Raw genomic sequence first — 11,229 nt, forward strand, 5'->3', positions numbered from 1 at the left:
TTTTGTTGAGCATTTTCCGTTGAATGCCAAAATCAATTTGGTATAGAAGAAACGAAGAAATGGAAAACTGGAGCAAATGAAATTGGCCGTGTTTATCATAAAAAAAGAGAAACAAAACAGCCCATACCAAAATGTTGCAATTACATATATGCGCAGATCTAACGAATAAAAATCAAGTTTTCACGAAAAGCTGGACTGCGATTGGTCAGCGGCGAAAGAATTAAAACTAGTTCAACCTTTCTCTGATGTGTGTTGTCGTCGATTGTGATACACATTTCTTTGGTCTTGGCCATCTATTTATGTGATTAAATGTGATTCAATGTATTTGGCGCGCTGTGGAAAAATAACGAATTTTCTCTGTCTTTTGTAGTAAATATTATATAGGTACTCTCTTTTCAGTCGTGACTAAAATGTGAATAATAATAGAAGCAGACGAGCTACCAGTAATGCCAGCAGTATTTTAAAATATTAACATTCTTATATTTAACTGAAATTTTAATAGAAAAGACCTAAGTTTGTGAAGCATTTCTTGAAAATACTTTATGGATTTATCCAAAAGGTACTTTTATTATACCGAAATAAGTCTTTGGAAGTCAACATTCTCTTCAAACGATTGGCTTTGTTTTTAAATTTGAAGAAAGTAAAAGATGAGACTCACATTTTGCAAAGTTAGTCATACAAATACATTTCTCAGTAAAACATAGACTCTGCAGAAATTAGGTACATATTTGCAAGCGTCATACCTAGAATTCTACCTGAATCCAAACGATGCATTTTGTTTTCGGCTAACGAATTTACCTGGACGAGATGAACTAGAAGTAAGAATTCGTATTTGGCATTCAGTTGCATTTTGTCTGTTTGAATATCAACATTAACTAAAGAAAAAAAACGAATTCGCTCATACAGTATTATATTTACAGTGAGTTTACTATTCTATTTTAATCATTGCCACATAATTAATCAACAATAATTCATTGATTTTTTCCTATTTTATAAAGCAACATGAATAAAGCAATTATAATTTCTGTATTGGTGGTATTTTTTTGGTTACCGTATTTCACGAGAAGTGAAACAGCCCCAATTTCAGTCGACAAATTATATTATGGACAGAGAAAATTTTGTGTCGGCCTCCTCCGTGCTTTTCAAAAGGTCCAACCAAACGAAACCTTATTTTTTTCACCACACAGCATCTTTCGAGCCTTGCTATTGAAATATTTAATAGCTGAAGGCGATGTAGAGAAATTATTAAAGAAAACCTTACAATTGGATTGGGCCAAAAGCAAAGCCGATGTTAGCCATGCGTATAAATTGGAAAAATTAGCACGAGCCAATTGTCGTGAAAACCAAACTGTAGAATTCAATTCGGTTGATAAATTGTACTTTTCAAATCAAGTCAAACTAAAGTAAGTTTTTATAGCGATTGTTTCCGAATCGAAATGAAATTCAGTGACTTAAATCTATATATGCCGTTAGAATTTTTTTCATAATTCAGCAATATTTATAATATTTTAACAATTGCAGTGATACTCTAAAGGAAATGTTAATCGACAGTATTGAAGTATTAAACTTTGAATCTAAACCAGAAGAGGCCCGTTGCCACATCAATAAATTTGTGGAAGAGACAACAAAAGGCATCATCAAAGATTTATTGCCACCCGAATACATAACCCATGATACAATTTCTGTTCTGGTCAATGCAGCTTTCTTCAAAGGTGACTGGGCCTCGCCATTCAAAAAAGAAGCTACAAAAAAGAATTTTTTTTACAAGAACATTCATACGCCAGTTTATGTTGAGATGATGGAACAAATAGGATTTTTCAACTACGGTATGGTATCTCATATCAATCACAAATTCTATGCATAAGTAAAAGCAGTAGATCGGCTTATAAATAGTTTTTGTTTCAAATTACAGGTGTCATCCATGAACTTAATACACAATTCGTGGAAATTCCTTACTCAGGAGAGAATAATTCTGTTTCTATGTACTTTTTCTTACCCAATGCTATTGATGAGTTCTTGGAGAATGTAACATCTGAAATGCTAGATCAAGTATTTGTCGACGGTGAATCACAGCATAACACGAGGTGGGTTTACATTGAACTCCCAAAAATTGCACTCAAACAAAAAATTAAACTTATGCCGGTAAGTGTGAAACACCAATATTTTTACCAACCACCATGAGTCTCTGTATATTAATATGGGCGAGAAAAAAGACGCACAATAATGCGCCATCTGTTGACGTGGTTTTCAATGTATGTAATTACAAAGACGGAATTGTTGGATGGTGTCTTGACCACACATGCGCGCTGGAAGGGGTTTTCCGGTTTGACCCCCACCTGAGGCAAATTTCTCAAAATTTACCCCCAGGTAAATTTTTAGGAGATTTACCGGTTTGACCCCCCTCTGAGAATTTTTTTCTCAGATTTGCAATATAAATGTAAAAACAATAGCAAAAATACACTGATTTTGAAGTCAAACTTGCAAAATTTCGGCTTGCTTCGCTCGCCAACACACATTTTTACTTGTTTCTCTCATGCAAAATTTGTATTTTAGTTATCCATATAAATACCGCCCTCCCCCCTCGAGACCAAAGTCAATTTGACACCCCCTGATCAAAAAACCGTGCGCATGTGTGGTCTTGACTAAATTTACATATCGGTTGTTTTCAACCACAATACGCACACGTCATCAGATGGCGATTCTACAATATGACATCTCTCAGTCATGATGGTTGATTTTTACATGAAAAAAATGAGTAAATTGTGTCTTTAATCTAAATTTTGGTTTTCGAAGGTATTCACAGTGTGTACAGTGTACACACACTTTTCCATTAATCATAACCACACTTATTCTTTTTTATTTATTCATTCTTTTCTTTTGTGATTCTCTTCTAGGTATTCACACATATTGGCCTAGAAGTACTTATTGGTAAAAGTGATGCAATCCATCAAGCTAATATCGATATCGATGAAGGGGGGACTGTGGCTGCAGCAGCATCATCTATCTATGGACTTAAAGTGATGCGGATTGAAAATTTTTTTATCTGCAATCGGCCATTCATGTTCCTTATTCACGATAAAAAATCCAAAGAAGTTCTCTTTGCTGGAGTTTACCGAGGACCAATAAATAATATTAACTCAAATGTTTGTCAATCACATGCCGAATATACTTTTAATTTTTCTTTTTAAATGTTTTATAGACTTAAAAGTAACTCAAGACCGCCACAGCTAACGTTGTAATTTACAGAATCACTTTAAGCAATAAACGCAATACATTCGAGTTTTTCGATAATATCAAATCACATAATCCTAATGCTGAGCATCAATTGAAATTTTTACCTACATCAAGTACATCATTTTATCACGCATTCTATGAATGAAGCTTTTCGTAAAACAATGAAAATAGCCATTTGTTTGTACTCAATAATCTTAAATTTGCTTAAATTATACAATTTACATGGATTTCCTAATAATTTCATGTGTCACACATTTTTTTTTCGCTTATTCAGCGTATTGTAGATTAACCGCTCGTTATCATTGGATGTATCGAATCTAAGTATTTTTCGCTTAAGTGAAATGTTGAATATTTGAATGATGAAATAAAAAATGCTACTTTTTTTTTTTAAATAAAGACAAATTCAGCAAAAATATATACATTAACTGACATATTTTTTTATGTATCAAGACGATTGCAGTCAGTGTACAATTTAGCAAGCAATTTCGTACGTCTTGAAACCTAGGAGTAAACACTGTTTAAATAGAATATGATTAAAGCAAGATTTTTTGTTGAGCATTTTCCGTTAAATGCCAAAATCAATTTGGTATAGAAGAATCGAAGAAATGGAAAACTGGAGCAAATAGAATTGGCCGGTTTTATCATAAAAAGAAGAGAAACGAAACAGCCCATACCAAAATGTAGCAATTACATATATGCGCAGATCTAACGAATAAAAATCAAGTTTTTACGAAAAGCTGGACTGCGATTGGTCAGCGGTGAAAGAATTAAAACTAGTTCAACCTTTCTCTGATGTGTGTTGTCGTCGATTGTGATACACATTTCTTTGGTCTTGGCCATCTATTTATGTGATCAAATGTGATTCAATGTATTTGGCGCGCTGTGGAAAAATAACGAATTTTCTCTGTCTTTTGTAGTAAATATAACATAGCTACTCTCTTTTCAGTCGTGATTACCTTTCATCAACTATTTGAAGTATAGTACAACATTGTCCGTAAGTTTGTCGCGTAGAAACAAAAGCATCTGCCCGATTTATGTGTATGAGCGCGCATTTTCATTGTAAGATGACCGTTAAAAGATTTCCAAACGGCGAAAAAGACGAATGTGACCAATGTCCAGCAATGTAGCATAGTACCTTTTTCTTTCCTTTCTTTTCCACACATGGATTACAAAAGAATTATTCGTCGAGTAAACAGTTTGGACTGCTCTACTTTATAATATATTGATTTCGGTTTAATTCATTTTTTAAAAGAGTCGAAATTAGAATATACGCTGACCGACGTTTGTTTGGAGAGAGAAAAAAAGGCTCGCATGCAAAAAGGTCCAATTGTCCATTCGTTCGCTCTTCTTTCTCGTTTTTCCTTCGCCCAATATCGTGTGTATCATCTTTTCAATTATGATTTCTCTTGGTCAGTTTGGGTTTGATGTTTTTTTCTGTCTCTTTTTAATGTCCGAACGAAACCGTATTCATTATTCACACGACGCAGGCAAATGTAAAAAACATTGTTTTCTCTAAATATTATGCCAATGTCCTTTCGTATAGTCTTCGATGAAAACATTTCTTGACCGCTAACAATGAAAGAAACAACGAAGACGAACAAAAACTTTAATCAAAAGTATAGCAGGTAGGCGCGTAATGCAAATGTGTGTTATATATTCAAATGCAACATTTTTACCTAGCCTCGATGATTACCTTTTTGTTGATGGTTTCTTTTCACTATTTGCATTTAATCGTCGCGCAGGCAATAATATCTTACAACATCCGAAAAGATGAGCTACATTGTCGTTTTACTATGCCTTCCGAAAGTAAACGCAGGTCAATTCCAATTAGACTTGTCGAAAATACGCACTCACCCCTTAGCAAGTAAGTCCATTCCCATCATTTTATGCATGTAACAGTAGATCACATCGACCATTTGGAAGTAGAGTACGAAAGAGATTTTAATATGAAGGCTAATCACAATAGTAAGTCCTTTGACCTTTAAGGTTACAACGATGCGCGTACTACTCTCTCCTCATAAGCGCACCGCATTCAATGGTCATTTATTTTGGCCTGCCTTCTTTCATCTCTCTCTCATCGGGTGACTTGTCCGGCATGTACATTTTGTTTGTGATACAAATTTATACCTGCACTTAACCGAACCGAACTGTGCCGAAGTCGAGACGAACCCATCCCTTTTTGCTTTTTTATATACGCATTGAATTGTGAGCGCCGAATTGAAGGGTAAGTGCATAAATGGTAACCTATTCACTTTTGTGTGCTCTGATTTAATTTTACCTGCACACGGGTCTTCACATCTTACAATAATCTTGCATTTGATTTCTTTTTGAATGACCAAGGGTCATCTCATCAAAACAACGGTTTTTTATTCTACTTATATCATGTTTTTTTTCGGCCCGAGCTGATACAGTTTTATTGCATGTATTTTTGAATATTACACAAGACGAACAAATTTATATTACTTTTTAAAAAATTGACCAGTGATCACGTCCACATTTCTTTTCGGACATTGAGCTCTGTAGAAATAGATAAAAGGATAACGAATGTTTCATATGAAAAGATTTTCGCTGTACAGCACTAAATATCTTGCATTACAATCGTGCAGTCTCTTTAAAAACCCATTTATTAGACTTTCAATGAATTCACTCTTTAAATTTCGTCAAGCTGATTTCGATTTAAAATTCAAACACTGTTTTCGAAAAGTTGGCCCAAGAAATTGTGTATTACAAAGATGAGGCGAAAATAGAGCGTACGTCATGAATTAAGTCTTAAAGAAGAAACCAGAAAAAGCGATGACAAAAATGTGCATTCATTTGAAACGAAACTTATTTAAATGGAAACGAATCGACACCGATAGCACATTCAATATTAATTAAATGCAACGTGTGATTATATTTTATATGCAAAACTCTTTAGCTTAATGTCAATTTAATATGCAATCGAATCATACTCATACACTCTCAAACATTCGACATTCGATCGATTCGACGAGCAAACCATGACACACTCGTCACTTCCATCTATATACAAATGCATATTAAGTGGAATCGGTATTTATTAAAATCTTTTGTTTTTCAACGGTTTGAGCGTGTGTTACCGACAGATCAGTTAAGGTCAACGTAAAAATTAAAAAAAATTAAATCCAATATATCGATTTCAATCGTATATACACACACACACGATCGGGGTTATCGAACAATCTAATCTTGGGGAAATGTACAAACGATGGTTAAAGGATACGATGAAAAGAGAGTAGCCTAAAATTGGATTGTCAACGGAAATCCGAATTGGTTTCAAATCTATAAAGAAAGGAGAGAAAGAAAGTGAAATTGTTTATGATTTTGATCAAATATTTCTTTCCTATACGGTTTTATCGTTTACTGTATCTCACACCCTTAACTTCATTCTCTTTAATGTCTGAGAACCAAGCCAAAACGGAAGGAATTGTGCTATCAAAACGGATACATAAGTTTCAATGTTGAATTGCAACCGAAAACCAAATAAAATTGCCCCATAAACAGATAAAAAAAGTAATATTCAGTTGTCAAATAAAACAAAAACAAACGGCAGAGAAATAAAACGAAAGATTATGAGGTGAGTGCGGCGGTGTTTAAATCGTGTTTTTTTCTTCTGTGGCGCAATAACCACACACGTGCAAGCAACCGCATTTACTTTTTTTCTTCTTTCTTTCTCTTTTTTGTGTTGCTGTTGTGTTATTTTGCAGTTTTCGTGACAATCGATTTTCATCTGCCCATTTTTTTTTTGTCGAGCTAACTTATAATAGTCCCAATGATACACAATCACAGGGAAAAACAATGCCTTGCGCTCTTTTTTATATATATTTTTTCGGATAAAAAAAGGCGAGTAGGTAAAACAAACAAAGAAGATAGAATTTTGGTGTCATCAAAGTCAATATATTTTATTCGGAGCGTTTTACTTTTCTTTTGACGTGCTTTATTTTATTGTTATTTATTTCTTGCTCTGTTCGAATGCGCGGATCGTATTGTTTTTGTTGTCTCAAGTCAGCTCCGTATCACGTACGCACTCATTTTCTGTTTTTAATCACATAATTTCCTGTAGATTTTGCATAAAATTAACATTCTCACATATATTTTATTGGTGTTGTGTTGTTGGTTGTCTTTTTTTTTGTTGTTCTGGTTCGGTTCGACACATTGTTTTTATACCTATTGCTATTTAAGCGCTTCTCGAAAAGCGTTTTGTCATCTTTTTCGCACTCGGTAAATTTTGCAATCGTCTTCATTTTCATTTCCCTTGCGTTGATGTATGGGTGTTCGCGCTCGTTGCGCTTCTCCCAATATCGTTTATTTTTTATTAACAAATGTGCACCTTTATTCACGTTTTGTGTATCTCTCTCTCTCTCTTTCACACTCGCTCGCTCGTTATACATTAAATGATAAAAAGCCAATGTATATTTTCTACAAACAATATGGAAATAAGATAAGGGCATATTCATGTGAATAGGTAAAAAAAAAAACTATTCGCCTCATTCGATCGCATGGGAATTGGTTGTGAGTATATACTTCTTTTTTTATACTTTCGTCTTCTGTGTAACGTATGAACTTTTCTCGGGTCCTCTTTTCAATTTATTCTTATCAATTCAATGGGTTTCATTTTGTACAGTATATTTATTTGTTCATTTTGTTCGACTCTCTCTGTCTTGTCACTCTTTTTCGTGTTCAGAGTGCGCGCGATACTCAAGTGTCACTTAAAACAATTGAAACATTTATATGCAGAATTAACTTTTTGAGAAGCAATATGTGACGGGACGAGTCATTGAGTGAGCGCAATCAAATCTAATTCACACACGAAAAAAAAAAAACAACAACACGTAAATAAAATAACCGATACGCGAATGCCACTATATAAGAACAAAACAGAGACGTAATGATGACTGCTTATTTTACGAGTAACTTTGAGCTTCTATGTATTCTGTTGTTCTAATCACTGTACTCTAGCACTCAGTCTCGTATGAATATTCAATTGGGCGAATTTTTTTTATTTTATCAAGAAGAAAATATAACGAAATCGAATTGAATTGAAAATTGCCCCAGGTTGACCTTTTTTGTTTACGACACGTCTGATTTTTCTGTTCCCATTTCGGAACGATCTTGATTGCAACCAATTAATTTCCATACAGTTCAACACATATATAATGATTTCCACTTTGTTCCTTTTCTTTTCTTCACCTTGGATTGGTGTAGAAAAAATATTGAAAGTGAATCGGTTCACGATAAAATAACCATAAAAAATAGCAATTTGTTTCCGGACATGGATTTTCATCTGATGCGAAATAGACATGATAGAGAGAATCATCGGCCAATTCAATTGAAAATCTAATAAAGCGGAACACATTCCATAACAAGGAACACTTTGTTCGTGTAATTCAATTATCGGTGCATTTTATTTTATGTTGTTGTTATTGGTGCGCACGCTGATTGCATGGTTTGAAGATATGCTGAAATGTCTTCCTGATTTTAACAGTACACTGCACCGATAGCCGAGATGAATAGAGTAAAATGAAAAATGCAACGAAATATGGAAGAAAAACCCAACACACATAGGCGAAAAACCAACTAACTCATCGACGAAGAAGAAGAAATGGAAACAATCAACCAACTGAAGAAATGCTCATATTTGATCAAAATACACATGAAGCGGACATACTCTTTTTATACGCAAGCAAACTCCTTTATAGAAAAACATCAAAAAATCCGAATAAAATTGCAGCCAAATGGCAAACAGAAGCGGCACACTGAAAAACAACAACAACAAAAACAAAAACACACAAATCATATAATCGTGATTTTTCTATACGCTTTCATGAGTTTGGTGCCATTCGGAGATAAAAATTACATGCATACGTACTCATACTCAAGGTATGAGCTCTCAGTACAAACCGCTCTTTTTTTCTCTTTCCTAATATTTTTTTTTTTTGCCATATTATTACTTTATTTATTAGAAGAAGTGCAAATGAAATAAGTGAAGAAGCACACACAAAAAGAAGAGGCCAAAGAAAATGAAATAAAGAGGAATAAAACGTGTATGCGCGAGCTTAGCTTCTGTATTATATTTTGTTGTAAATCGTATTATTTTATACATAGTCATAATTGCTCAAGACAAAAAAAGTGGCCACATTACGAAGGCACGCGCAAATTTGCCGAGCACTACCTGCACACACCAAGCGAAGACCAAACAGAGTGTGTGTGCAAAAAGATTGAAAAATACAAATTGCGTAAAATACTAGTTGGGCCGTATAACACTTTTGCAATGAAATCGCATCATCATCATCACTATCAACTCCTCCACCACCTTTTGCCACTCTTTTGAAGAAAACAGAACGCAGCACACTTCAATGTTATGCGCAGCACACATAGACGTGTGGCTATTGTTGGCTGCTGCTGCATATGTTGGTGCGATTTTCAATGCACTTTTCCCGTTTACCAAACAGTATATCGAAACGTTTATTGTATAGACAAAAATGTTGATTGTTATTATTGCTGTTTTCTAATATAAAATTTCGCGATTTCATGCGATGTGTAGAGATTATGTAATCTTGCCTAGTAAACATCATTCTTGATTTATTTCGTTATCCACACATACTCAAATTAAGATCGAAAAATTTTGGGGGCGGTCCAAACTCAGAGAAAAATGCTAAAAGTTACACTGTGTCGGTGAGCATAAAATTTCACGATACGATCCGAAGAAGTCACCGTCATTGTTAATCTTCATTCAAAGCATATAAACGTTGAGCGAACATACCACTTGTTTTTATAGTCGGTTAAATCGCTTAGCGAACAATTTCCCAGAAATGATTGTGATTAGATCATTGCCTCCTTGTTGTTTTTAGTGTGTATGGGAAATGGATCCGCTTCCTGTATACAAACACCATGCAATTGAATGACGGATCATTTGAGTGTCTTAAAAGCTAAAAACAACCGAACATTTGCTCAAATACGTGCATGTGCACGTGCCATTTTTCAGACGCATTGTATGCATATATTTTATGAGATCGCATCCAATTTCAGTGAATTTGATAAATTTGTTTATATTGAATGCAAACCGAACATTTTTGACGGTATTTTGTGGATTGGTTTTATTTTGTTTTCGCTCGTTGCAATTCGACCAATTAATAACCGATTAAACATCAACATTTTAACTGATTCAACACTTTCATTTTTTGTTGTTGGTGTGCTCACTTGAGCCACTTTTTCCGCAGTTCAATCAATATGACTAAAAATTTGAGCATTTTATGGATAATTTACGGCAGATTTTTACGAAAGTCCATAGTAGCGAGGGCGAATTAAGCTGTCTAGCTCCAATATATCAGAATGACACTATGTACATTTAATGTGATGATGAAAAAAAAAAAATAATGGAAAAAATCCGCTCGAAATACCATGTAAAATCCAAAATGTGCAATATTAAGCTCAATATAATTAATGTTAATTCTTCAGCACTTTGGCTAAATAGCGTGAGGTGTTTTATTTCGGCATATACAATTTTTTTTCGCTTCTGTTGCAACTCGCATATTTATTTAATAAACGGTATTGGCACCTTGAGCAAATCAAATCCAATCCTCAATGATGAATACAATCATTTTGAACGGACGCTGGCTGGTCAAGTGTTAACATTTTGCAATCGAGGTAAATCATCGATAATTTGCTGAAGAACTTGAAGACGATGAACTCCATTCTTTGTTTAAAGTTCGCAATTTTTTTTTGTTCAAATTGCTCATTGAAACCATATGCTCCATTCAGGTCAAAAATTGTAAATTCCATTCAGAAAACATAAATATGTTATTGTTCAATGGATTTTGTAACAAGAATCAAACGCGTCCGTTAGAAAACGTTTTTTTTTCAGTCAATTCTTTCGCACTGAATTAAGGTGTTTTGAGCATCGCATGTGCGTATTCAATAAAAAAAATATCAAAATAGAATCAATTAAATGTGTGCGCTTGACTGCACACAACGATC

The 11,229-nt window shown here is 34.2% G+C and overlaps 1 protein-coding gene across 2 annotated transcripts; it reads left to right on the forward strand.

Moving 5' to 3' along the window:
- The first annotated feature begins 845 nt into the window (after window positions 1-845).
- LOC116344369 (serine protease inhibitor 88Ea-like) lies at window positions 846-3,345 on the forward strand. 2 transcript variants are annotated; one of them, XM_031772871.1, is made up of 5 exons: window positions 846-919; window positions 999-1,403; window positions 1,522-1,826; window positions 1,913-2,142; window positions 2,895-3,345. In XM_031772871.1, exons 2-5 carry the CDS (start codon window positions 1,003-1,005, stop codon window positions 3,186-3,188), a joined length of 1,230 nt encoding a protein of 409 aa, XP_031628731.1. In that variant the 5' UTR covers window positions 846-919; window positions 999-1,002; the 3' UTR covers window positions 3,189-3,345. The 2 variants fall into 2 exon arrangements, with proteins under 2 accessions (XP_031628731.1, XP_031628732.1); XM_031772872.1 differs by having other exon boundaries at window positions 1,913-2,084.
- The last annotated feature ends 7,884 nt before the right edge of the window (window positions 3,346-11,229 follow it).

This window comes from Contarinia nasturtii, unplaced genomic scaffold (assembly GCF_009176525.2).
Source record: "Contarinia nasturtii isolate CC-2019 unplaced genomic scaffold, AAFC_CNas_1.1 Cnas_scaffold_1037, whole genome shotgun sequence".
NCBI lineage: Eukaryota > Metazoa > Arthropoda > Insecta > Diptera > Cecidomyiidae > Contarinia > Contarinia nasturtii.

Bases quoted from the DNA above. Each gene is read 5' to 3' on its own strand.
- LOC116344369 (XM_031772871.1), top strand. From the start codon at position 1,003: ATGAATAAAGCAATTATAATTTCTGTATTGGTGGTATTTTTTTGGTTA. The intron at 1,827-1,912 runs GTATGGTATCTC...TTCAAATTACAG, and splicing joins AATAGGATTTTTCAACTACG to GTGTCATCCATGAACTTAAT. The intron at 2,143-2,894 runs GTAAGTGTGAAA...ATTCTCTTCTAG, and splicing joins AAAAAATTAAACTTATGCCG to GTATTCACACATATTGGCCT.